The sequence below is a fragment of the Saccopteryx leptura genome, chromosome 1 (assembly GCF_036850995.1).
Source record: "Saccopteryx leptura isolate mSacLep1 chromosome 1, mSacLep1_pri_phased_curated, whole genome shotgun sequence".
NCBI lineage: Eukaryota > Metazoa > Chordata > Mammalia > Chiroptera > Emballonuridae > Saccopteryx > Saccopteryx leptura.
Genome location: NC_089503.1, coordinates 257,722,919 through 257,750,224, shown reverse-complemented (window position 1 = coordinate 257,750,224; position 27,306 = coordinate 257,722,919). Strand labels below are relative to the sequence as shown.

General features: G+C 47.5%; 1 protein-coding gene across 2 annotated transcripts in view; it reads left to right on the top strand.

The window, feature by feature from the left end:
• Positions 1 to 27,119, top strand: part of AKAP8L (A-kinase anchoring protein 8 like) — a 40,004-nt gene extending 12,885 nt beyond the window's left edge. The window contains exons 3-15 of one of the 2 annotated variants that reach the window (XM_066348523.1): positions 321 to 353; positions 618 to 675; positions 778 to 858; positions 3,373 to 3,823; positions 3,919 to 4,015; positions 4,096 to 4,166; positions 4,482 to 4,542; positions 5,381 to 5,489; positions 6,946 to 7,087; positions 7,186 to 7,291; positions 7,509 to 7,639; positions 26,536 to 26,631; positions 26,741 to 27,119. In XM_066348523.1, the coding sequence (XP_066204620.1) occupies positions 321 to 353; positions 618 to 675; positions 778 to 858; positions 3,373 to 3,823; positions 3,919 to 4,015; positions 4,096 to 4,166; positions 4,482 to 4,542; positions 5,381 to 5,489; positions 6,946 to 7,087; positions 7,186 to 7,291; positions 7,509 to 7,639; positions 26,536 to 26,631; positions 26,741 to 27,052 (1,748 nt within the window). In that variant the 3' untranslated portion in view covers positions 27,053 to 27,119. Of the gene's footprint in view, positions 1 to 320; positions 354 to 617; positions 859 to 3,372; positions 3,824 to 3,918; positions 4,016 to 4,095; positions 4,167 to 4,481; positions 4,543 to 5,380; positions 5,490 to 6,945; positions 7,088 to 7,185; positions 7,292 to 7,508; positions 7,640 to 26,535; positions 26,632 to 26,740 lie in introns of both variants that reach the window. The other variant, XM_066348513.1, reaches the window with a different exon arrangement.
• Positions 27,120 to 27,306: the final 187 nt, after the last annotated feature.

Here is a 27,306-nt window from a genome sequence, read left to right as displayed (position 1 = left end):
TGATTGGTGCTTTGCCAGCAGTAGGGCCAATCTTCTCATTTTGGCTCGTTAAGGGAGTATAGGAGCCAGATTCTTTAGCTAAGGGTGTTTTAAAGGGGAGTCTCCTTGAATAGCAGATGGTCAGAGCCACAGAAGGTCGAGCATCAGGGCAGCGAGTGGCCTGGATCATTTATGTGGTGCTGTTAAGCTCCAGGCTTCTTAATTAAGGTCAGGCTCAGTCTCCTGCAACCAGTCAGATACTGGAAGTCATTGTCTTCATTTGTTTCTGAATTAAGCTCTCGCTATATTGTAAGATGTAATTACCCTTTTACTTTTTTTAGGATATGGAACTTGGAACTCTGGGACAAACAGAGGCGAGTATCATTTCCATGATCGCTCTCCTCTACCTTGGGATTGAACTGGTTGTGTGTTTCTGCCACTGCCCAGCTTGGCCGGGTGGGATGGGTGCCTGTGGGGTTCTGAGCCAGCTACTTCTTCACAGTAGGAATCTTTGGGTGGTTAGGGTCCCCAGATTGTTCTGTAACAGAAAATGTCCTTGTCTCTGTGTTTGTCTATCTCTTGCTGCCTCTCTTTTCCCTGCCGTTGCCATCTTTGTCTCTCTGTTTCCCTTGTTGCAGGCTACGAGAACTATGGCTATGGCTATGGCTATGGCCAGGATAACAACACCAACTATGGGTATGGTATAGCCACTTCAAACTCCTGGGAAATACCTAGCTCTGACACAAACGCAAACCCTCATGCTGTGGGTAGCTCCAGTGCCGATTCCGTTTTGTCCAGAATTAACCAGCGCCTAGATATGGTGTCGCACTTGGAGACAGACATGATCCAAGGAGGCGTGTATGGCTCAGGTGGAGAAAGGTGAGTGGGTACCTATTTAGGGACTGAGGCTCTGCAGGGGTGCCTCTCGCCTGCTGCCCGCTGGCTTCTCCCTCTCTGTACCACCTCCATGTCTGCTTCTTCCCTCCTTGCTCTGTTGCTGGGGTTCTCAGAGACTGCTGGGTTCCAGTGCACTGTCCTTCCCTCTGGAGACAGCCATTTGGAGTAGGTGCGAGACTCTGCATCCTTCCTGCTGTCAGGGCAGTACAGATGGGGTTGGGTGTGAAGTGTGAGATGGCCTTTGGGGCTGACCACAGTGGGCTGGGCCACCCCCACATAAGAGACAAGTCAAATGTGGACATTTGGCCTCTCTTCAGTGCCTGACAGATGTGCATCTGTTGAGGCTTTGAAGTCCTCTGTGAAGAACTGTCCCTGTCCTGATTCTGCACATGGAGAACATGAGGTACAGGCTGGGCCTGGTACCCAGACCTGCCCTACTCCATAGCATCACACTGTGGGCATTTCTCACTGTCTGAACTATTCCTAGCTCAGGAGTTCTTGTGTCCTTGCAAGAGGCGTCAGGGAGGGGGTCACACAGATTTCTAGTGCAAGGTGTAGTAGAGTGACCTAATGGCTCCAGCTGACAGATGGGGGAGAGTAGAAAGTAAGGAAAGGCCTGGCTGGGTATCAGGGGGGTCAAGTAAGGACCCTCCCCCCAGGGCCATTGGGAAGTAGAGGGACTTGCTAGCATGGGATTTATAACAAGCAAAAAGTATGGGGTGGGGACCCCAGGCACACCCTGTCCTCATGTTGGGACAGTCACAGTGCTTGCAGCTGGGCTGCCAAGGGCAGGGAGGGCTTGGCTCTTGTCTCAGTGGCCATGTGAAACCTGTGCTGCTGCTTGTATACCGTTTGCCACAGCCTGGGTCCAGAGAGTAGGCATGAGGGATAGAGTGGCAATGCGGTAGCACTGGCCACTTTGTGTGCCTGTGCAACAAGTAGGGTCTGAGCTTGTGGGGTTGTGGGCTTCAGCGATGGTTAGAATGGCTCTCTGGTGCCCTGTTATTTTCATTGGTCTGTTTAGTTTTTTTAAAAGATTTTATTTATTGATTTTAGAGAGAAGAGAGGGGGGTGTGGGGAGGAATGAGAAGCATCAACTTTTTTTTTTTTTGACAGATACAGAGAGTCAGAGATAGGGACAGGTAGGGACAGACAGATGGAGAGAGATGAGAAGCAGCAATTCTTTGTGGTGGCTGATTGCGTTCTCATATGGGCCTTGACCCCAGGGGCTACAGCAAAGCGAGTGACCCCTTGCTCAAGCCAGTGACCTTTGGGCTCAAGCCAGCGACCATGGTGTCATGTCTGTGATCCCACACTAAAGCCAATGAGCCTGCACTCAAGCCAGCGACCTCGGTGTTTTGAACCTGGGTCCTCTATGTCCCAGTCCAACACTCAGTCCACTGTGCCACTGCCTGGTCAGGCGAGAAACATCAACTCTTAATAGTTGTTTCTCACATGTGCCTTGACCAGCCAAACCCAGGATTTCAAACAGCATTCCAGGTTGATACTTGCTCCGCTGTGCCACCACAGGCCAAGCTGCTGTGTAGGGTGTGATGTCTTACCGCATTCCCCACCCCCAGGGCTTTAGGTTAATGTAATAGAGCTGCTTTTTTTTTTTTTTTTCCTAGTCCTTGGGAAGGCTAAATGTGTTTTTCCTGGGAAACGTTCCCCATTTTGTCCCCTTTCTCCTTTTGGATGGTAATGGACTTTGGAGGGTTTGGGGAATTCCCCAGCCATAAGGGGTGAGATCACAAGTTTCTCATTGGTGTTATCAGCCCATTGGACAGGCAGTTCATGTGCTGGATGATGTTAGGGTGCTCTGTGCACCCCCTCCCCCTTAAGGAGCAACCTTGGCCATTATGGCTACCACAGACACATGTGTCTGCTTTCAAAAGTTGTTAGTCCTGCCTGACCAGTCGGTGGCGCAATGGATAGAGCATCGGACTGGGATGCAGAAGGACCTAGGTTCAAGACCCCGAGGTCGCTAGCTTGAGCGCGGGGCTCATCTGGTTTGAGCAAAAGCTCACCAGCTTGGACCCAAGGTCGCTGGCTCGAGCAAGGGGTCACTCAGTCTGCTGAAGGCCCGCGATCAAGGCACATATGAGAAAGCAATCAATGAACAACTAAGGTGTTGCAGTGAAAAACTGATGATTGATGCTTCTCATCTCTCTCCATTCCTGTCTGTCTGTTTCTATCTATCCCTCTCGTCTCTGTAAAAAAAAAAAAAAAAAAAAAAAAGAGGAAAAATAAAAGTTGTTAGTCCTTAGGCTGGTGCATGTCCACACACAGACTTTGGAGCATCAGCTGAGAGGCCCTTTCTACTTCTAGAACTCAGTTCCTGACAGGTCTTTTATCTGCATTTCTGAACACTGAGCCTCTCCAGCAGGTTGGGTGGGTGCTGGAGCGATGCTTCCTGTCCCAGGACAGGGAGTTTGGGGGAAGACAAAGGCACCTAGACCTGAGGCACTCCCTGATGCTTGCTACCTGCTTCTGCAGATATGATTCCTACGAGGCCTGTGACTCGAGGGCCGTCCTGAGTGAGCGTGATCTTTACCGGTCGGGCTACGATTATGGCGAAATTGATACTGAGATGGAAATGGCCTACGAGGGCCAATATGATGCTTACCGAGACCAGTTTCGTATGCGTGGTGACACCTTTGGCCCACGGGCTCAGGGCTGGGCCCGGGACTCCCGGAGTAGCCGGCCAGTGGCTTCAGGTTATGGGCGCGTGTGGGAAGACTCCATGGGGGCCCGGGGCCAGTGCATGCCTGGTGCCTCCCGACTGCCCTCCCTCTTCTCCCAGAACATCATTCCAGAGTATGGCATGTTCCAGGGCATGCGAGGTGGGGGCGCCTTCCCAGGTGGCTCTCGCTTCGGCTTCGGGTTTGGCAATGGCATGAAGCAGATGAGGCGGACCTGGAAGACCTGGACCACAGCTGACTTCCGGGTGAGTGGAGGGAGCCTTCCCTCCTGGTTGCTGACTGGGTGGAGTGAGGGCCCCAGAGCCACATGCCCTAACCCTGCTCCCTTTTTCTGACCTAGACCAAGAAGAAGAAGAGAAAGCAGTGCGGCAGTCCTGATGAGCCAGACAGCAAAGCCTCCCGAATTGACTGCTCAGACAATAGTGACTCAGACAATGGTGAGCCAGACTGCCCTTGCCCCCTGTCCACTGTCCCCTGCCCCCTGAGGCTCTTGGGCTGAGTATACATCCTATTCCAGATGAAGGCACTGAGGGGGAAGCTGCAGATGGCACTGAAGGTGTGGATGCTGTGGAAAAGGGCTCCAGAGCGGTAAGTGGCTCCGGCCCTGCACACTTTATGGTAGAGAGTGGACTGCCTGAGCCACAGGACAGAGCCTTCACAGGCCAGCCCAAGGCAGCTCTGCATGCGTGCATGACCTGCATAGGGAGGCAGGGAGCTCTGGTAGAGGGAACAGGCTGCGGGGAGGTTACCTAGCCAGAGGCAGAATGAGTCCTCAGTGCAAGGGCTGTGGGGAGGGTGTGAGGCACGTGGTCCAGTGTCTGGCACATAGCAGGGCCTTGTCATTTAGAGCCATTATAAACAACTGCATGCACTTGATGTTGGATTTTTGAAATTGTGTCTTAGGAAGGAGAAGATGAAGAAGGAAAAGAGGGGAAGGAAGATGGCAAAGACGATGCAGACAAGGGTGAGTCTTCTGAGTGGCCTGGATGTTGGGGCGACTCTTCCAGGCACTCATGATGGGAGGCATCCCGCTGAGGGCAGGGTTGTGGCAGAAACATGGCCAGCTTGGGCCTTCCCTTGTGGGGCTGGCAGGGGGCTTCTCTTCCTCTGTCCCTGTTCTTCCTAGGCAGAGACTTGGGGGCAGCAGGCAAAACTATGGGGAAGCCCCAGAAATACTCCCTGCCCTCAGTCCCTCAGCAACATCAACCCAAGTCCTCAGTGGCTGGTGTCTGAGCTGGGACCCTTGGTGCAGTTTTTACGGCTCTGGTTTGCGTGTCCTCTTCCTTAGCGCCTCTCCAGCCCCTGTGTTGGGAGTCTGTGTCCCCCCACCCGAGTGATGAGCGCCAGCAGGTACCTGACAGTAAATCCAGCTTCAGCCCACTATTGCCGTGGTGCCCAGTGGGGGGTAGGCAAGGCCATGTGAGCTTTGGGGTCTTTTACCCTGGGGGTTGCACATAAACCCCAGCCGTAGCCTTCCTCCATCCCCCCAACCAGGCTTTCCCCACCAAGACAGCCTCTCTCTTTGCCTTCCAGTCTCCCTGTGACCCACTCTGCAAAGTGTGGGTGTCCTGGAGAAGGGTGGGGTCAGTGCCTGTCTTCCCCTTTTAAGGCCAAAGCCAAGGCCCAAACTGCTCCATGTCCAGCCCAGGGTACCCACCTGCTTGGGGCCAGAGGCCTTGCTCAGACAGTTGCTCTCAGAATGAACCCCTTGGAGCAGATGGCAGGTGATGCAGCCAGAGGTCACTGGGACTGCCCTGACATGTTGGAGCCAAGCTGGTAACTATGCCCATTTGTTCCCATAGGGTCCGTGAGCACCCAGGATGACAGCAGCCAGACCAAGCACAAGTTACAGGCAGGCAAAAAGAGCCAAGACAAACAGAAGAAGCGGCAGCGAGACCGCATGGTGGAAAGGTAACCGGCTTCCCTTTACTCCTTTGCTTCTGCCTCACCATGGGGCTGTCACCAGGAGGGCAGGGCCATAGCTCTGCTGCCTCACCACCCTCTGGCTTCCCTTGGGAGCTGCCACCTGCTCAGCTGTGCATGAACCCTGCTTCCTGCCTGGCCCAGCTCCCAAGGCCTGGCTCATCCCCTGTCCCTCTGTGGCCACCTGGTGACCACTGGCGTCTTTGGCCTGAGACCCAACACTGCTCAGCACTGTTACCCAGAAGCTCTGGTGCTCAGTCACTCAGCGCAGGAGCCCCGAGGTGCACTGGGGGCCTGATGCCCCTGCGGGAGGGGGCCAGCTCGTCAGAGACTCAAGGTCCAAGGCGCCTGTGCCACCCCAGCTAGCTGCCAAGAGGCCACCGCCATGCCCAGGAGAGATGGCAGCACCTGTGGGCTGTGGCAGCCTCGGGCCTGCTTTCTGCCCTGTCCGCCGGCCCTGTTAGGCCGGGCCTATCAGCGGCTGAGCCCTTCACGCCCCTTGGTCGGGTCTGTCTGCCCTCAGAGCTCCCGTACTGGCGCTTGCCTCCTCCTCCGTCTCAGACTCTTGCTCTTGCTGGACCTTCCTCAGCCTCGCCGGCGCCCGGCCCCTGGGCTCTCCAGAAAAAGCTGACCCCGTGGCCCAGATAAGGACGTCCGGCAGAGGTAGGGACCTGCCCTGAGGCCTCGGTGGCGGCTGGCCTCCTCTGCCCCTTGCCACGGCGTCCTGCTCCAGCCCAGGCCCCCGACCCCAGGCTTCTGCTGTGGACACCAGGCCCAGACAGAGCACCTCGCTCAGGTGACTCCAGGCTGCCCTCTGGCAGGCCAGGCAGGCGTCCTCCTTCCAGCTCAGACTGGTCTCTTCTTGGAAGAGGAAGATGAGGCAGCAGGTGCCCAGGCCTGCTTGCCTCCCACCCCTCCCGACACCACCCCAAGCACTCTGAGCAGAGGAAGGGCTGGGTCTTTCAGTTCCACAGACCCCAGGAGGAAGATGCAGCACCTTTTCGGGCCCTGCCTCGGGACTGCGTACTCCACTCTGCACATCAGGGCCACCTGGCTCACGCCAGGGCATCCTTCCTTCTGGTCCCCAGCTGGGCCAAGTGCACGAGCTCCTGCCCAGCCTTGGTAGAGACCCTCCGACTACCTTCTAGTGACTCCTTGCCCGTTGCAGCAGATGCTGTCACAGGCTTCAGCGGGCGTCAGCCTCCTGCCTTTGGGAAGGAAGAGCTCCTACCCTGTCCCCTACGTTGCAGTAACTGCAGCCTACAGACTTTCTGTCCCTTTCTACTCCCAACCCTACTGTTCCCAGCCTGTCCCCTGCTGGGACTGCACTTCAGAGGCCCATGCGCAAAGCCTGTTTCAGGGCTTGCTGCTGGGCTGGGTGAGGCAGCAGCACTATTCCTCGGGACCCTCAAGGCCTCAGCCCCTCATTTCCCTCCTGTGGCAGGATCCAGTTTGTGTGTTCCCTCTGCAAGTACCGGACCTTCTATGAGGATGAGATGGCCAACCACCTTGACAGCAAGTTCCACAAGGAGCACTTTAAGTACGTAGGCACCAAACTCCCTAAGCAAACAGCTGACTTTCTGCAGGTGAGCCTTGAAGCGGCACAGCTGCTCCTCTCTTCTCAGTCACTTCAAATGTAGAGCTGCCTGCATGAACCTTGGTCTCTCCTTGGTGTCTCTGGCAGGAGTATGTTACCAACAAGACCAAGAAGACAGAGGAGCTCCGAAAAACTGTGGAGGACCTTGATGGTCTGATCCAACAGATCTACAGAGACCAGGATCTGACCCAAGGTGAGAAGGTTCCATCCCATTTCCACTGGCAGGGCCTCAGCCTGCCCTCCTCTGGTTTTGACTCCTCTCTTTCTCCGGGGAGTGTTTGTGAAAACAGCCTCAGGGTCACTTGGAACTTGCAAGGTGAAGTGAAGATCTAGTCTGGTGTTTTTCCCAACCTTCTAGGTCTGTCTTAGGTACCTGGTATCAGTGGTGACTACCCCTTTATCCCCTACAGAAATTGCCATGGAGCATTTTGTAAAGAAAGTGGAGGCAGCCCACTGTGCAGCCTGTGACCTCTTCATTCCCATGCAGTTTGGGATAATCCAGAAGCACCTTAAGACTGTGGATCACAACCGGAATCGCAGGGTAAGTGGCCATCCTGTCGGGAGGTCCTGGGGTTTATAACCTGCCTTTCAGCAAGGGACTGCAGGGAATGCAGGGGGCAGGCAGATATAGACATTTCTGGCCCAGTGCAGTTACAGAGAATCGTGGAAATTGAGGATTCTGCCAGAGAAGTTAGCATCAGAGCTAGACCTTAAGAAGCAAGTAGGTTATGGGATATGGAGACCTCCATGTGCATTGGGGCCAATGGCTAGATTATGTTCAGAAACTTAAACGAAGACTATAGTACACATGTTGCTGGACAAGGGGTTGGACTTTAGAGCTTCACAAAGAGTGGGCTGAGGGGTCTGGGCTTGCTCCTATAGGTAGCAAAGTTTATAAGTAGGAGACTAACAGGAACTACCCACAGGTTGAGAACCGCTGGACTAGAGACTCTGGACATCTGGTATGGGAGGGAGGCTGGGACCAATGATGGACTCCTACTTGAGAATGAAAAGAAGGGTGGGATATAAGAGCTATTTAAGGAAACAAACAGGATCAGCACAAGGGTCTGACCCAGATTTCTGGCTTGAGTACCGGTTAGACCAGGGGTCTCAAACTCAACTCAGCATGTGGGCCGCAGAGCAAGATCACAGCCGTTCGGCGGGCCGCACTAGGTCTACAAAAGGCAACTGTTACGCAACACTTTTCTCACTGCAGTTGAAAACAAAAAAAAATCAGTACAACAAGCACAATCGTACATGCAGTTTACTCAGTGTCACAAAACGACCAGAAACTGTAGTTCGCGTCACAACTGCTGTTAACTAAGCTAATATCTAGCTAGGATGCTAGAGAAATGAAAAATACAAGTAAGCCTCTAGGCTTACTTAATTTTATCCAAAATATTTTGAACTTCGTGGATTAGTCTGCGGGCCGCACAAAATACAAGTAGGCCCCTAGGCTTACTTAATTTTATCCAAAATATTTTGAACTTCGTGGATTGTTCGGCGGGCCGCGAGTTTGAGACCCCTGGGTTAGACAGTGATGCTGCCACAATGTGGAGGACAATATATGGTACAGGTAAAGGAACAAGTTTGGCAAGAAATTGAACAAATTCTGTCTTAGTTTTTTCAGTGGATCCTCAGTGCCTAGCACAGAAGCCAGTGTAGGTTAGAGTTTATAGTTTTTTGGTTGAATGGGTTACATGCCAGATTGGAGGAGGCTGTTATAGATTGGGTGGGGTTGGACGGGGCTATGCAGTAGGGAGAGAGCTGAGAGGACCAGGCCTGATATAGAGAGAGGCTTGGCTGCCATCACCCTGGAGGAGGCGGAAGGGATTTATGAGCAGGTGGTAGCAGTCAAGGGAAGCGTAGGAAATAGCATTTATCTTTTTCTATGCGCATTAAGTTCATTTCTGGTCTTTCTCAGTGTAGTGATTGTCAATAGTGAGATGGAGTTAGGGGTCTGGGTTGGGTGGTTGAGATTCAGAATTGGTATTTCCAGTGAGAGTGGAAAGATAGGGAAAATGTCCATTGGCTTTGGCAACAGAGAAGCTGTAGGGATCCTGCCAAGACCAGATTTCTTGGGTTGGGAGCAAATAAGAGGTAGGAAGAGAGCAGATTGCAGAGGATAGATAGACAGTGTGTGGCATTAACTGTTGGAAAATCTAGGTGAAATGAATGATAGCTAGCAAAATATAAACTCAAACTTGACCCTGAGAAGTTAAAAAGAAAAAGAAAGAAAGAAAAAGAAAAGCAGCCATAATAACTAGGAACCATAAAGGGTTTGGGAGGGTGATGAAAGATACTTAACAGAAGTAATGGTTTATAGAGATAATTTGAATACAATTTAAGTACTGTGTATATTTAAAATTATGGGCCATAGAAATGAATGGAAAGCTTCTAGTTATTATTTTTGGTGACAAGTTTATTAAGACATAATTCATATACCATACAATTCACCCTTTTAAGTTATAAAATTTAAGAGTTTTTGTTTTTGTTTGTTTCAATTACTGTTGATATTCAATATTGTTTTGTATTACTTTCAGGTGAACAGCATAGTGGTTAGACCATCATATACTTTATAAGGTGTTCCCCCCTATACCAGCACCGACCTGGCACCATACATAGTTATTACAATATTATTGACTTTAATTCCCTGTGCTGTACTTTTACATGCCCGTGACTATTTTGTAACTTCCAGTTTGTACTTCTTAATCCCTTACAAGTCAGTCGTTTTTAAAATATTTTCAGTTCTGCAACCATCACCACAATCAATCATAAAACTTTTTTATCACTTCATAAAGAGACCCAGACCATTTGTTCATTACTCCTCCATCCCAAATGTTTCCACGCCTTAGGCAACCACTGATCTGATATCTGCCTCTATATACAGCAGGGGTCGGGAACCTTTTTCGCTGAGAGAGCCATGAACGCCACATATTTTAAAATGTAATTCCATGACAGCCATACAACGACCTGTGTACGGTAGGCATTATCCAATAATAATTTGGTGTTGTCCCGAAGGATAGCTGTGATTGGCTCCAGCCACCCGCAACCGTGAACATGAGCGATAGGAAATGAATGGATTGTAATACATGAGAATGTTTTATATTTCTAACATTTTTTTTATTAAAGATTTGTCTGCGAGCCAGATGCAGCCATCAAAAGAGCCACATCTGGCTCAGGAGCCATAGGTTCCCGACCCCTGCTGTATATAGCTTATTTTGGACATTTTATATCATTGGACTCACATTACTTGTGGTCCGTGATTTGCGGCTTCTCCTTAACATAATGTTTTCAATGTTCATCCACATTGTAGCATGTATCTGAACTTCATTCCTTTGTATGGCCTAAAAATATTCTCTTGTGTGAATCATCCGTTTGGGGGTTGGGGTTGTTTCTACCTATTGACTATAACCAATTTGTTACTTTTTGTGCAAGTTTTTGTGTGGACTTATGTTTTTATTTCTCTGGGGTATGTATTGAGGACTGGAGTGTCTGGGTCAAATAGTAACTCTTAACTTTTTGAGGTACTGCCAGACTGTTTTCCAAAGTGGGTGTACCGCTTTATATTCCAACCAGCAGTGTCTGAGGGTTCTGAGTTATCTACATCTCACCAACAGTTGACTTTTTTTCTTCTGCTTTTATTTCCAAGTAAGAGGAGGGGATAGAGAGAGACAGACTCCCACATGCACCCTGATGGGGATCCACCCGGCAACTCCGTCTGGGGCTGATGCTCTGCCCATCTGGGGCCATGCTCACAACCAAGCTATTTTGAGCACCTCAGGTAGAGGCTCTAAGAAGCCATCCTCACTCAGCACCTGGGTCCAGTGCCCTCTAACCAGTGAAGTCATGATTATTGGAGGGGTTGTGGGGAAGGGTAGAGAAGCCAATAGTTGCTTTCGCCATGTGCTGTGACTGGGAATCAAATCGGGGACATCCACATGCCAGGCTGATGCTCTACCACTGAGCTAAACAGCCAGGGCCATTATCTGACTTTGAGTCTAGCCATGCTAGTGGGTGTGGAGTGGTATCTATTACATTTTTTTATTTGCATTTCTCTGATAACTAATAACATTGAGTATCTCTTCATAGGGTTTTTTTATCCATTTGTTTATCTTCCTTGGAATTGGAAATGTTTGTTCAGTTTCTATGTTCATTTTTTAATTGTCCTTTTGAGTTGAGTTTTTTAATGTTGTCTGGATAGAATTCCTGTATCAGATATAGGATTTGCAAATATTATTTCCCATTCTGTAGGCTTTTTCTTTGCCTTCTTGATGTGTTGTAGCACAAAAGTTTAATTTTGATGAATTCCAATTTATGTTTTTATTTTGTTGCTTGTGCTTGGGATTTATCTAAGAATCCACTGCTGAATCCAAGATTATCACAGATTTACCCATTTTCTTAGACAAGTTTTAAACCTATAATTTGTATCTTTTACCCATTTGAGTTCACTTACGTATATGGCTGAGGTAAGGGTCCAATTTCATTCTGTTCCAGGTGGAGATCAAGTTGTCCCAGCACCATTTGTTGAAGAAACTATTCTTCCCCCATTGTGCATGGTCACAGCACCCTTGTCTCAAAAGTCCTATAGCTACATGGGTTTATTTCTGAACTCTCAATTCTACTCTATTCAATACACGTATATCTGTCCTTATGCTGGTACCACATTGTAGCTTTGTAGTAAGATTTGGAATTGGGACAGGTGAATCCTCCAACTTTGTTCCCTTTTTCAAGATTGTTTTGACTTTTCCTGGATTTTCTTGAGTTTTTGGCTGGTATTGTGATAAGATTGTGTTCCATTTCGAGATCAAGTTGGGGAGTAATGCCATCTCAGCAATATTGTCTTCCAATCCATATGTAAGAAATGTCTTTCTATGTATTTCAATTTTCTTTAATTTCTTTTAACAATATTCTGTAGTTTTTAGAGTATAAGTTTTGCACTTTTTTTGTTTTTAAATATATTTTTATTTTTAAGTATTTTATTCTTTTGATACTATTGTAAATGAAATTGTTTTTGTGTGTTTTTATTTTTATTTTTGGAATTGTTTTTCTTTAATTCTATTTTCCAGTTTTTTGCATGTATATAAAAATGCAATTGCTTTTTGTATATTTATTTTGTATTCTGTAACCTACTGAATTGATCAATTCTAATAGTTTTTAAATGGATTCCTTAGGATTTTCTGCGTATAGTATCAGTCATCTGCAAATAGAGATAGTTTAACTACTTCGTTTTTTATCTGGATGCCTTTTCTTTCTTTTTCTCACTGAATGGCCCTGGCCAGACCATCCAGCACAATGTTGATAAAGAGGCAAGAGTGAACATCTTTGTCTTGTTCCTGATCTTGGGAGTAAAGCTCCAGGGTTTCACCATTAAGTATGTTGTTAACTGTGGCTTTTTCATAGGTTCTTCTTTCTGGTTGATAAATTTCTTTCATTTCTATTTTGGTGAGTGTTTTTATCTGGGAAGAGTATTGGATTTTGCTAAATGTTTTTTATGCATCTTACTGAGGTGATCATGTAGTTTTGTTTTTTATTCTCCTGGTATAGTATACTACAGTTAATTGATCTGGGTATTACCTTACCGGTAAACTATCCTGGCATAGCTGGGATAAATCCTGCTTATAGTATATAATTCTTTTTATATGTTGTTGGATTGGGTATTTTGAGAATTTTTGCATCTGTATTCATAAGAAATACTGGTCTGTGGATTTTGTTGATGTCTTTGTTTTTGATGTTAAGGTAATACTGACCTCAAAGAATGAGTTGAGTTTTCCCTCTTCTGTTTTTTAGAAGAGTTTGTGAAGAATTGGTATTAATTTTTAAAAAAAGAATTGGTATTCTTTAAGAGTTTGGTTGAATTTCCCTGTGAAGCCATCTGGACCTGGGCTTGTCTTTTTTTTTTTTTTTTTTTTGTATTTTTCTGAAGCTGGAAACGGGGAGAGACAGTCAGACAGACTCCTGCATGCGCCCGACCGGGATCCACCCAGCACGCCCACCTGGGCGACGCTCTGCCCACCAGGGGGCAATGTTCTGCCCCTTCGGGGGCGTTGCTATGTCGCGACCAGAGCCACTGTAGCGCCTGGGGCAGAGGCCAAGGAGCCATCCCCAGCGCCTGGGCCATCTTTGCTCCAATGGAGCCTCGGCTGCGGGAGGGGAAGAGAGAGACAGAGAGGAAGGAGGGGGGGATGGAGAAGCAAATGGGCGCCTCTCCTATGTGCCCTGGCCGGGAATCGAACCCGGGTCCCCCGCACGCCAGGCTGACGCTCTACCGCTGAGCCAACTGGCCAGGGCCTTGGACCTGGGCTTGTCTTTGTGGGTAGTTTTTCTATTACTAATTCAGTTTCTTTACTTGTTATTGGTCTATTTAGATTTTCTATTTCTCTTTTCAGTTTTAATAATTTTTATTCTAGAAATGTGTCCAGATATTATCTAAGTTACCTAATTTATTAGTATATATTTGTTTATAGTATTCCTTTATTACCCATTTTATTTCTGTAAGGTCAGTAGTCTCATTCTTTCATATCTGAGTCTACTAATTTGAGTTTACTTTTTTCTAGTTTAGTCTGAGGAATGCATTGTTAATTTTGGCTTCATTGATTCCCCCCACCCCCTCATTTTTCTCTTCTTGACTTAATTTCCATTCTAATCTTTAATTCCATTCTTCTGCTTGCCTTTTAGGTTTAGTTTGCTATTCATTTTACTAGTTTCTTTTTCCTTTTTAAATTATTTTTTATTACTTTTTTATTTTCTTTTTTAAAGAAAGAAAATAATTTATATGTCATTTCACTTAGCTGTGCTTTCATTGGTTGCTTCCCAGATGTTCCCTGTCTGGGGATCAAACTCGCAATGTTGGTCTTTTGGGACAACACTCAAGTGACTGAGCTAAATGGCCAGGGCCTCATTTTACCAGTTCTTTTGTTTTAAATATTTTATTTATTGATTTTAGGGGATTTATTGATTTTAGAGAGAGGAGAGAGAGAGAGAGAAAGAAAGGCAAAGAGGGGAGGAGTGGGAAGCAGCAACAGATAGTTGCTTCTTATTATGTGCCTTGACGGGGCAAACCCGGGTTTTTGAACCAGTGACCTCAGCATTCCAGGGTGATGCTCCATCCACTGTGCCATCACAGGTCAGGCTTATCAGTTCCTTAAGGTTGAAAGGTACGTATTTTCTCTCTCTCTCTTTTTTTTTTTTTGAGAGGCAGACAGAAAGGGAGAGAGATAAGAAACTTCAACTCTCCCTGGCCGGTTGGCTCAGTGGTAGAGCGTCGGCCTGGCGTGCGGAAGTCCTGGATTCGATTCCCGGCCAGGGCACACAGGAGAGGCGCCCATCTGCTTCTCCACCCCTCCCCCTCTCCTTCCTCTCTGTCTCTCTCTTCCCCTCCCGCAGCAAGGCTCCATTGGAGCAAAGATGGCCCGGGCGCTGGGGATGGCTCCTTGGCCTCTGCCCCAGGCGCTAGAGTGGCTCTGGTCGCAACAGAGCGACGCCCCGGAGGGGCAGAGCATCGCTCCCCCTGGTGGGCGTGCCGGGTGGATCCGGGTCGGGCGCATGCGGGAGTCTGTCTGACTGTCTCTCCCCGTTTCCAGCTTCAGAAAAATACAAAAAAAAAAAAAAAGAAACTTCAACTCATAGTTGCAGCACTTTAGTTGTTCATTGATTATTTTCTCATATGTACTGTGACCAGAGGCTCCAGTGGAGCCAGTGACCCCTGGCTCAAGCCAGCGCACCCACACTCAAGCTGGTGAGCTCACCTTCAAGCTGGCAACCTCAGGGTTTCGAACCTGGGTCCTCAGCCTTCCAGGCGACGCTCTATACATTGTACCATGTCCTGATCAGGTGGAAGTTATATATTTTCTGAGTACTGCTTTCACTGCATCTCATACTTTTTGATATGTCATGTCTTCATTTTCATTCATCTCAAGTTATATTTTGTTTCAAGTTATTTTTTAATTTCCCTCTGATTTCTTTTTAGGACCATTGGTTATTTAAGAGTGTGTCATTTCATTTCCACATATTTGAATTTCCCAAATTCACAAATGATTTCTAATTTTATTCAGTGTGGTCAGAAAACATGTATTGTGTTATTTCAGTCTTTTAAAATGTACTGAGGCTTGTTTTGTGGCCTAGCATATGTCTATCCTTGAGAATGTTTCTTGTGCACTGAGAAAAAGTATATATCTGCTGTTCTTGGGTGGAGTGTTCTGTAGATAATTGTTAGGCTTTTAGCTTTTATAATGTTGTTCAAGCCTTCCGTTTCCTTGTTGATCTTCTGCCAAGTTCTATACATTAATGAAACTAGGATGTTGAAATCTCTATTATTATTGAATTTGTTTCTTCATATCTGTCAATTTTTATTTTATATATTTTGGTACTCTGTTAGGTGGATCTATAATTATTTTATCTTTCTGCTGCATTGACCCTGTTATCACTATAAAATGTCCCTTTCAGCATTAGTAACTTTTAAAAAAAATTTTATTGATTGATTTTTAGAGAGAGGAGAGAGAAGGTGAGAGAAAGGGGTGCGGGAGGAGTGGGAAGCACCAATTAGTAATAGCTTCTTGAAGGTGCCTTGACCAGGCAAGCCCAGGGTTTTGAACCGACGACCTCAGTATTTGAGGTCAATGTTCTATCTACTGCACCACCAAAGGTCAGGAAGTAACTTTTTTTTTTATAAAATTAAAAACAGTTACTGATTGATTGATTTTAGCAATAGAGGAAAGGGAAGAGAGAGACAGGAGCATTGATTTGTTCCTATATGTGCCCTGAGTGGGGATTGAACTGGCAATGTCTGTGCTTCAGAACGAAGCTCTAACCAACTGAACCATCTGGCCAGGGCTTTTTTTTTTTTTTTTTTTTTTTTTTTAAGAACACCACCAATCAGGTGTCTCCTTGCCCATTGCATTTACCTTTGTTTTTTAAGTGAGAGGAAGGGAGATAGCGAGATAGACTCACAAATGTGCCCCTACTGGGATCCACCAGTTGGTGTTTGCTATCCTCAATGTCTGAGGCCTACCCTCAACCAACTGAGCTGTCCTCAGTGCCCAGGGCTCACATTTGAACCACTCGAGCTATTGACTACAAGAGGGGAAGAAGAGAGAAGGAAGGGGTAGAGGAATGGAAAGAAGAAAAGCACATGGTTGCTTTCATGTGTGCCCTGACTGGGAATCAAGCCTGGGATGTCCCTACCCTACGCTTTATCCACTGACCCAACCAGCCAGGGCCCAGGGCTTAATTTTTATTTTTTTGAGAGACACAGAGGAAAGGAGAGAGAGGGAAGTGGGAAAGGAAGCATTTGTTGTTCCTCTCAGTCTTGCATTCTTTTTTTTTTTTTTTTTTTTTTTTTTTTTTTTTACAGAGAGAGTCAGAGAGGGATAGATAGAGACAGACAGACAGGAATGGAGAGAGATGAGAAGCATTAATCAGTTTTTCATTGTGACACCTTAGTTGTTCATTGATTGCTTTCTCATATGTACCTTGACCGCGGGCCTTCAGCAGACCGAGTAACCCCTTGCTTGAGCCAGCGACCTTGGGTCCAAGCTGGTGAGCTTTTTGCTCAAACCAGGTGAGCCTGTGCTCAAGTTGGCGACCTTGGGGTCTCGAACCTGAGTCTTCCGCATCCCAGTCTGATGCTCTATCCACTGTGCCACCACCTGGTCAGGCAGTCTTGCATTCTTGGTTGCTTCCTGTGTGTGCCTGAGGGACAAGTGATTGAACCTGCAACCTTGTTTCAGGACGATGCTCTTAACTGACTGAACTAACTGGCCAGGGTCTATATTACATTTCTGTATATTATTGGCCAAAAAGTATAATTTTATATATAAATATGTATGTGTGTGTGTATACTTTTATGCAGTTTTTAAATCAGTTGAGAAGACAGAAATAAGAATTTATAGCTTGACTTGTGGTGTAGTGGATAAAGGATCGACCTGGAACGCTGAGGTTGCCGGTTTGAAACCCTGGGCTTGCCGGTCAAGGTGCATATGGGAGTGATGCTTCCTGCTCCTCCTCCCCTTTCTCTCTTTCTCTCTCTCTCTCCTCTCTGTCTAAAAATGAATAAATAAAATCTAAAAAAAAAACATTTTTTAAACAAAGATATGCATTTATAATGTCTTTTATAATTACATGATTAGCTTTATTCTTCTTTCATGTGAATTCACTTACTCTCTGGGATCACTTGCTTTCAGCTTGTATGGTCTGCTAGCAGTTTGGGGTTTTCTTTTTTTTGACAGAGAGAGTCAAAGAGAGGGACAGACAGACAGGAAGGGTGAGAGACTAGAAACATCAATTCTTCGTTGCGGCTCCTTAGTTGTCCATTGATTGATTTCTCATATGTGCCTTGACCAGGGGGCTACAGCAGACCGAGTGACCCCTTGCTCAAGCTAGAGACCTTGGGCTCAAGCTGGTGAACCTTGTTCAAACCAGATGAGCCTGTGCTCAAGCTGGCGACCTCAAGGTCTTGAACCTGGGTCCTCCACATCCCAGTCCCGACACTGTATTCACTGCGCCACCGCCTGGTCAGGCTGCTAGCAGTTCTTTATTGCGGAATGTTTTTACTTTGCCTTTTTTTTTTTTTTTTACAAACAAATTTTTATTGATTTTAGAGAGAGGGAGACAGGAACATTAATCTGTTACTACATGTGCCCTGACCAGGCATCAAACCTGCAACCTTTGCCCTTCGGGATGATGCTCTAACCAACCAAGCTATCCAGGACGGAATAAAACAAACTTGATTTTCCTGAGTTGAGCCAGTTATGCAGCATGGGAACACATGTCTTTGCTCCACATGAATTGTTCACGTCATCTCGGTATCCTGGGTGCTAGTCATCTCCCATCTAGTACTACAGCATCACTGCTACTGAAATTCAAGTCTCTTCATTACAGAGCATCTGTTAGAGTAACAGTACTGTCCTGTGTGTGTTCACTTCACCCAATGTCAGATGAACACATTGGGAAAGACGAGGAACTGACGTGGATAACATCACTTACAAAAAGTGAGAATAACTTTTTTTTTAATTTAGTGAGAAGGAGGGAAGGCAGGGGCAGACTCCTGCCTGTGCCCCAACTGGGATCCACCCAGCAAGCCCACTAGGGGGCAATGCTCTACCCATCTGGGGCCTTGTTCCATTGCAACAGAAGCCATTTTTTAGTGCCTGAGGCAGAGGCCTTAGAGCCATCCTCAGTGCCCAGGGAAAACTCGCTCTAATTGAGCAATGGCTGTAAGGAGAGGAGAGAGAGAGAGAGAGAAGTGAGAGGGGGAGGGGTGGAAAAGCAAATGGGTGCTTCTCCTGTGTGCCCTGACTGGGAATCAAACATGGGACATCCATATACCTGGATGACATTCTACTTCTGAGCCAGCTGGCCAGAGCCAAACTTAACCTTAGTTTTTGAAAGATATCTTGGCTGGGCATAGGATTATTAGTTGACATTTTTTTCTAGAGCATTTTAAATATATTATCCCACTGCCTTCTGGCCTGTTTTAATTACTTAAAAAAGAAATGATTTCCTGAAGAGGCAGTGGCGCAGTGGATGGAGCATCGGATTGGGATACAGAGGACCCAGTTTCGAAACCCCAAGGTCACTGGCTTGAGTGTGGGCTCATCCGGCTTGAGCATGGGCTCACCAGCTTGAGCATGGGGTCGCTGGTTTGAGCATGGGATCATAGATAATGACTCCATGGTCGCTGGCTTGAAGCCGAAGGTTGCTGACTTGAGCCCAAGTTGCTGGCTTGAGCAAGGGGTTACTTGCTCTACTATAGCCCACTGGTCAAGGCACATATGAGAAGGCAATCAATGAACAACTAAGGTGCCGCAATGAAGAATTGATGCTTCTCATCACTCTCCTTCCTGGCCGTCTGCCCCTATCTGTTGTCCCTCTTTCTGACTGCCAAAAAAAAGGAAAAAGAAATGGTTGCATCATTTTTTAAAATTAGAGCCTGACCAGGCAGTGGCACAGTGGATAAAGCATTGGACTGGGATGTGGAGGGCCCAGGTTCGAGACCCCGAGGTCACCAGCTTGAGCCCAAGGTCACTGGCTCGAGCAAGGGATCATTCGATCTGCTGTAGCCACACACCCCACCCCACCCCCACCCCAGGTCAAGGCACATATGAGAAATCAATCAATGAATGACTAAGGAGCCACAACGAAGAATTGATGTTTCTCACCTCTCTCCCTTCCTGTCTGTCCCTATCTATCCCTCTCTCTGACTCTCTCGGTCTCTGCCACAATAAATAAATAAATTTACTACCACTGATTTTTAAAGAAGAGAGGAAGGAAGAGAAACATCAATTTGTTGTTCTTTGTTATGCTTTCATTGGTTGATTTCCTGTGTCTGCCTTGACCTGAAATTGAACCTCTACCTCTGGCATATCAAGATGGCACTCTAACCAGCTGAGCTAACTTGTCAGGATTCTGGCCACTGCCAGGATATCTGATAAGTCAGCTTTTAACCTTATTGGGTTTCCTTTTTAAAAAGTTATTATTCTGGCCTGACCTGTGGTGGCGCAGTGGATAAAGCGTCGACCTGGAACGCTGAGGTTGCCAGTTCAAAACCCTGGGCTTACCCAGTCAAAGCACATATGGGAGTTGATGCTTCCTGCTTCTCCCCCCCCCCCCCGTCTCTATTCTCTAAAATGAATAAATAAATTTTAAAAAGTGATTATTCTGGCCTGGCTAGGCAGTGGTGCAGTGGATGGAATGTTGACCTAGGATGTTTGGGGCCCAGGTTCAAGGTCCTGAGATCATCAGATTGAGTGCAGAGTTGCTGGCTTGAGCGTGGGATCATGGATTTGACCTGATGGTCACTGGTTTGAGGCCTGGGGTCGCTGGCTTGAGTGAGGCCTCACTGGCTCAGCTGGAGCTCCCTCAGGGGACATGGGAGAGGGCAGTCAATGAACCTCTTTAAGTATCACAATGAGGAGTTGATGCTTCTCACCTCTCTTCCTCGCCCCCCCCCCCCACATTCCGTCTTAGCTTTAAAAAAAAAGCCTGACTAGGTGGTGGCGCAGTAGATAGAGCATCAGACTGGAATGCAAGGAGCCAGGTGTGAAACCCTGAGGTCACTGGCTTGAGTGCAGGCTCACCAGCTTGAGCCCAAGGATGCTGGCTTGAGCACAAGATCACTCACTCTGTTATAGCCCCCCCAAGGTACATATGAAAAAGCAATCAATAAACAACTAAGGTGCTGCAACGAAGAATTGATGCTTCTCATCTCGCTCCCTTCCTGTCTCCCCATCTGTCCCCCTCTCTGTCCCAAAAATAATAATAAATAAAAATGATGATTCTACCCTGGTCAGATAGCTCAGTTGGTTAGCATCATCCCAAAATGCAGAGGTTGCCAGTTCCATCCTTGGTCAGGGCACATACAGAAAAAAAAATCAATGTTCCCGTCTCTCTCTGGCTCTCCATTTCTCCCCCTGAAATAAACTTTTTTTTTTTTTTTGTATTTTTCTGAAGCTGGAAACGGGGAGAGACAGTCAGACAGACTCCCGCATGCGCCCGACCGGGATCCACCCGGCACGCCCACCAGGGGCGACGCTCTGCCCCTCCGGGGCGTTGCTCTGCCGCGACCAGAGCCACTCTAGCACCTGGGTCAGAGGCCAAGGAGCCATCCCCAGCGCCCGGGCCATCTTTGCTCCAATGGAGCCTCGGCTGCAGGAAGGGAAGAGAGAGATAGAGAGGAAGGGGGGGGGTGGAGAAGCAAATGGGAGCTTCTCCTATGTGCCCTGGCCGGGAATCGAACCCGGGTCCCCCGCACGCCAGGCTGACACTCTACTGCTGAGCCAACCGGCCAGGGCCTGAAATAAACATTTAAAAAATGATGATTCCTTTTTTTCTTGCTGCTTTCAAGATTTTACCCATGTCTTCGGCTTTCAGCATTTTTATTATAGTGTCTTTGTGGATCTCTTTGTGTTTATCTATTTGGTGTTTTGTTAAGCTGCTTTGATGTGTAGATTAAAGATATTCATCAGATTTCTGAGGTTTTTCGCCATTATATTTCCAGATAATTTTTCTGCTTTCTTGTTTCAGACTGACTATTCATTTTCCTTAATTTTTTCTCTTTTTCAGAGTGTGTGATCTCTACCTACAAATTTGTTAATCCTGCCAGTTCAAATCTGTTGAGCTTCTGTAGGGAAATTTTCATTTCCATTGTTTTTTCAGCTCCAAGATGTGTATTCATTTTTTTTTTATATATCTTTTTATTATCTATTTGGTGAGACAGCGTCGTCATGCCTTTTCATTCTCCCCCACAACAACTCCCAAGTCTTATTATTGTTTGCTGGTTTGTTAGTTAACTAGTTAAATTTAGTCAAGTCTCTTTCATTCCCACAGTATGAAGCCTCTGATAATTGTGCCTTGTAGGAGGAAACTATAGGCAAGTGCACAGCCACCCTGGGATAACTGGTTTTGACAGGGCTCTCTTTGACTGTTTCTTTCCCAGACTACATTTAGCTGTTAAACTCCAAACTGTTGGCTGATTTCTCTATTTTCAACAATACCTTGAGTCATTAAATTGCTCTGCAATCTGATCTAATTAAATTTGGGAAGGGAGTTTCTTAGCTTTCTGTTTTACAGGTAACCCAGCCAATCAGTTTCGTTTATATTGCTATCAAATCTACCTGTCTCCTTTTAATTGCTTTTTCTACCCACTTCACTGTTTTGAGAGAGTTCTTAGTCTTGAACTTCCCCACACTCCTGCAAATGAAGTTAAGTTCTTTTGGGAAGAGATTTAAGACCTCATTGTTTTAAGGCCTTTCTCCCTGGGAAAAATCTTTTGAGTCTAGGCTCTGGAGCAGGGTTTGAGGACAATGAATTACTTCTTTTTTAAGCCAGTGGTCCCCAACCTTTTTTGGGGCATGGACCAGTTTAATGTCAGAAAATATTTTCACGGACCAGCCTTTAGGGTGGAACAGATAAATGTATCACGTGACTGAGACAAGCGTCAAGAGTGAGTCTTAGACGGATGTAACAGAGGTAATCTGGTCATTTTTTAAAAATAAAACATTTAAGTTCAGACTTAAATATAAATAAAACGGAAATGTAAGTTATTTATTCTTTCTCTGCTGACGGGTACCAAATGGCCTATGGACCGGTACCGGTTTGCGGCCCGGGGGTTGGGGACCACTGCTTTAAGCGACTTTGCAGCTTTAGAAGAGATGGGTGGGGAAACAGCTGTAGCCTCTGGTCTTAGTTTAATTTGCCTCTCTTGGCATGGGAGCTCTGCTTTATGAACAAAACCATTATTTTCAGCATGCCATGCCCAACCCCAGTTGAGCTTTTATTACATAAGAACTGGATAAAAGAAGGGAACCCCTCCACTTCTCTGCTGAACCTGACCAGAACAACTTAGCCTCAGAAGCAGGTAGCTAGATTTTGATATCCTATCCCTCCTGGTAAGGTAAAAGCCCTTAACTGTGATGAACTGGGTAGAGAGAAGAGGCCTGTGTTCTTGGTGGTACTGTCTATCTATAGAGTTTTTTTTGTTTTTTTTTTAATTTTTTTATTTATTCATTTTTAGAGAGGAGAGAGAGACAGAGAGAGAGAAGGGGGGAGGAGCTGGCAGCATCAACTCCCATATGTGCCTTGACCAGGCAAGCCCAGGGCTTTAAACCGGCAACCTCAGTGTTTCCAGGTTGACGCTTTACCCGCTGTGCCACCACAGGTCAGGCTATCTATAGAGTTTCCATCACGCTGAGCTACAAGGCAGGAAAGCTACAGGTTATGTTTTAACACTGGTAACTCACACTCTTCTGAGTTTTATGAGCTTCACATCAGTAAATGTTTCTTCATTTGCTTTATGTCCTTGGGAACATTTCCAGGGACTTGAAATATAATCAGTTGTTTGTTTTAAGTAGTTTTCATTAGTTTCACTAGGGAGCAGGTCTGCAGAACTTCTCAGGCTGCTATGTTGGAAGTCTATCCTAAAATTCAGGTTTAGGAAGCTTTTTTAACCTTAATTCCAAAAATTTGGTAAAGGTAATACCAACATGATACTGTAAATTAGTTTATTATTAAAGAATAGAAGCATTAAATAAAACATTAGTAATTATCAATCTAGTAGTGTTTCAAATGTGTGATACACTGTACGTTTGTTTTTGGAATACAAGGATGGTTCAATAAAATATAAGCAACATTATAAAATGCTGGGAATGGAAGTTTTTTTGGTTTTTTTTTTTTTTGTATTTTTTCTGAAGCTGGAAACGGGGAGAGACAGTCAGACAGACTCCCGCATGTGCCGACCGGGATCCACCCGGCACGCCCACCAGGGGCAATGCTCTGCCCACCAGGGGGCGATGCTCTGCCCCTCCGGGGCGTCGCTCTGCCACGACCAGAGCCACTCTAGCGTCTGGGGCCGAGGCCAAGGAGCCATCCCCAGCGCCCAGGCCATCTTTGCTCCAATGGAGCCTTGGCTGCAGGAGGGGAAGAGAGAGACAGAGAGGAAGGAGGGGGTGGGGTGGAGAAGCAAATGGGGGCTTCTCCTATGTGCCCTGGCCGGGAATTGAACCCGGGACTTCTGCACGCCAGGCCGACACTCTACCGCTGAGCCAACCGGCCAGGGCTGGAAGCTTTTAATATGCAAAGAAATTAGTATATTCTCATAAAAGGTGATTGATTCCAGCAAAATGTTCTTAATTCATTGAATTTGGTAACCAAGGTGGGATTCAAGATAACATAAAAAAGTAGGGGTTTTTTTGCACTCTTTATTATTTTTTTATTTTTTATTTTATTGGTTGATTTTTGAGAGGAAAGGAGGAGGGAGAAACATCGATTTGTTGTTTCGCTGTATTATATATACATTCATTGGTTGATTCTTGTATGTGCCCAGTCTAGGGGCTGAATCCAAATCTCACCACACTGGCATATGGGGACCATGTTCTATCCAACTGAGCTGCCCTGCCAAGGCAAGATCTAGCCCTGTTTTAAGGACTCCATGGTGTTTTGTTTTTTTTTAATAATTTTATTTTTTTAATGGGGCGACATCAATAAATCAGGATACATATATTCAAAGATAACATGTTGACCCTGGCCGGTTGGCTCAGTGGTAGAGCATCGGCCTGGCGTGCAGAAGTCCCGGGTTCAATTCCCGGCCAGGGCACACAGAAGAAGCGCCCATCTGCTTCTCCACCCCTCCCCCTCTCCTTCCTCTCTGTCTCTCTCTTCCCCTCCCGCAGCTGAGGCTCCATTGGAGCAAAGATGGCCCGGGCGCTGGGGATGGCTCCTTGGCCTCTGCCCCAGGCGCTAGAGTGGCTCTGGTCGCAATGCCCCGGAGGGGCAGAGCATTGCCCCCTGGTGGGCGTGCCGGGTGGATCCCGGTGGGGGCGCATGCGGGAGTCTGTCTGACTGTCTCTCCCCGTTTCCAGCTTCAAAAAAAAAAAAAAATAATAATAATATACAAGCCCTGGCCGGTTGGCTCAGCGGTAGAGCGTCGGCCTAGCGTGCGTAGGACCTGGGTTCGATTCTTGGCCAGGGCACACAGGAGAAGCGCCCATTTGCTTCTCCACACCTCCGCCGTGCTTTCCTCTCTGTCTCTCTCTTCCCCTCCCGCAGCCAAGGCTCCACTGGAGCAAAGATGGCCCGGGCGCTGGGGATGGCTCTGTGGCCTCTGCCTCAGGCGCTAGAGTGGCTCTGGTCGCAACATGGCAACGCCCAGGATGGGCAGAGCATCGCCCCCTGGTGGGCGTGCCGGGTGGATCCCGGTCGGGCGCATGCGGGAGTCTGTCTGACTGTCTCTCCCTGTTTCCAGCTTCAGAAAAATGAAAAAAAAAAAAAAAAAAAGATTAAAAAAAAAGATAACATGTCCAGGTTATCTTGTCGTTCAATTATGTTACATACCCATCACCCAAAGTCAGATTGTCCTCTGTCACCTTCTATCTAGTTTTCTTTGTGCCCCTCCCCCTCTACCTCTCCCCCCCCCCCCAACCACCACACTCTTATCAATGTCTTAGTCTCACTTTTATGTCCCACCTACGTATGGAATAATGCAGTTCCTGTTTTTTTCTGATTTACTTATTTCACTTCATATAATGTTATCAAGATCCCACCATTTTGCTGTAAATGATCCGATGTCATAATTTTTTTTTTTTTTCATTTTTCTGAAGCTGGAAACAGGGAGAGACAGTCAGACAGACTCCCGCATGCGCCCGACCGGGATCCCCCCCGGCACGCCCACCATGGGGCGATGCTCTGCCCACCAGGGGGCGGTGCTCTGCCCATCCTGGGCGTCGCCATGTTGCGACCAGAGCCACTCTAGCGCCTGAGGCAGAGGCCACAGAGCCATCCCCAGCGCCCGGGCCATCTTTGCTCCAATGGAGCCTCGGCTGCGGGAGGGGAAGAGAGAGACAGAGAGGAAAGTGCGGCGGAGGGGTGGAGAAGCAAATGGGCGCTTCTCCTGTGTGCCCTGGCCAGGAATCAAACCCGGGTCCTCCGCACGCTAGGCCGACGCTCTACCGCTGAGCCAACCGGCCAGGGCCATGATGTCATCATTTCTTATGGCTGAGTAGTATTCCATAGTGTATATGTGCCACATTTTCTTTATCCAGTCATCTATTGACGGGCTTTTTGGTTGTTTCCATGTCTTGGCCACTGTGAACAATGCTGCAATGAACATGGGGCTGCATGTGTCTTTATGTATCAATGTTTCTGAGATTTTGGGGTATATACCCAGTAGAGGGATTGCTGGGTCATAAGGTAGTTCTATTTTCAGTTTTTTGAGGAACCACCATACTTTCTTCATGGTGTTCTTTTGAATGTACGATTTGTTTAACCAGTTACCCACTGAAAAATATTTAGGTGCTTTCCAGTTTTTCACTAGTGCAACCACTGCATGCAGGCACGGTTCTATTTCTTCAATTTAAGATTCTCAGAATTGCCGTGGTAGGATAGTTCTGTTGGTCCCTGGTCAGGGCACATAACAGAAACGGACATGTGTTTGTTTCTTTCTCTCTCTCTCTCTCTCTCTCTCAGCCTTGCCATTTGTAATACTTCATCCTGGATTAAAAGGATGTATATTACTTAAATACACTTTTTGACACTTGTATTCCTGCTTTTATATCCCCCCTGTTGATCCTCAAGAGTTCCTTGCTTACTAGGGAAGCTGGCTTCTTGTCACGGATGGAACATTTGGCTTTTAGTGGGTTTTAATATGTTCACTACTTTTACTTTTTACATAAGTAAATTAGATTTCTGCAATACACTTGTAAAGACATGTCTTGAATCAGTTACATCAGCAAAGTATGGGGTGGAAGAATGGAGCACTTCGGCAATGATAAAAGCAGGTTGTGGCTCCATGGTTTGAAGAGAATGGCCACACGCTTGTTACATACCTACGCAATCTACATAGTTGGGAGCCCAGGTGAAGCTGTGCTGTGTGCTAGGATTCCACAGCCTGGCAGGGTGGGGGGTTTTATAGACTCTCCAGCCCCGTCCCGCCTGTCCTATCTGCAGCTCATGATGGAGCAGTCCAAGAAGTCCTCGCTCATGGTGGCTCGCAGCATCCTCAACAACAAGCTTATCAGCAAGAAGCTGGAGCAGTACCTGAAGGTGAGGTGCGGGCGCCTGAAGCAGGCGTCGGCTGCATCCCAGGTCTTGGTACCCAGCCCTGGCCTCGCGGGTGTCCTTTCTCCCTTCAGCATCCATTCCCTTTCCACAGGGCGAGAACCCTTTCACCGACAGCCTCGAGGAGGAGGAGAAGGAACACGAAGAGGCCGAAGGCAGCGCCCTGGACGAGGGAGCGGTGGTCGAAGCGGCAGGGAGCACGGCGGGTGCCGAGAGCAGTCCGGTGCAGCCCCCAGTGCCCCCGGAGCCAGCCCCCGGGGCCGCGTCACCCCCACCGCCGCCACCCCCTGAGGAAGACGAGGAGGCCGTGCCTCTGTTAGGCGGGGCGCTACAGCGCCAGATCCGCGGCATCCCAGGCCTCGACGTGGACGACGACGACGACGAGGGCTGTGTTGGCGCCCCGTGACTATGGTCGGGGCAGCCAGGGTGCGCGCGACAGAGGCTGGAAGTCAAGTTTAATAAAGTTATTCCCATCCCACTTCCAGGCTTGTCTCGGGGGGGGGGGGGGGGGGGGGGGGGGCGGCGCGACATCCGGAGGGGGAGGGAGGGGGAGGGATGCGCCTGCGCGCGGTGAGGCAACGCTACCCGACACAAATTCCCAAGATACTATGAGTGCCAAGCTCGACCAACCGAAAGGCCAGTTGGGGTGATGGAGGCGGG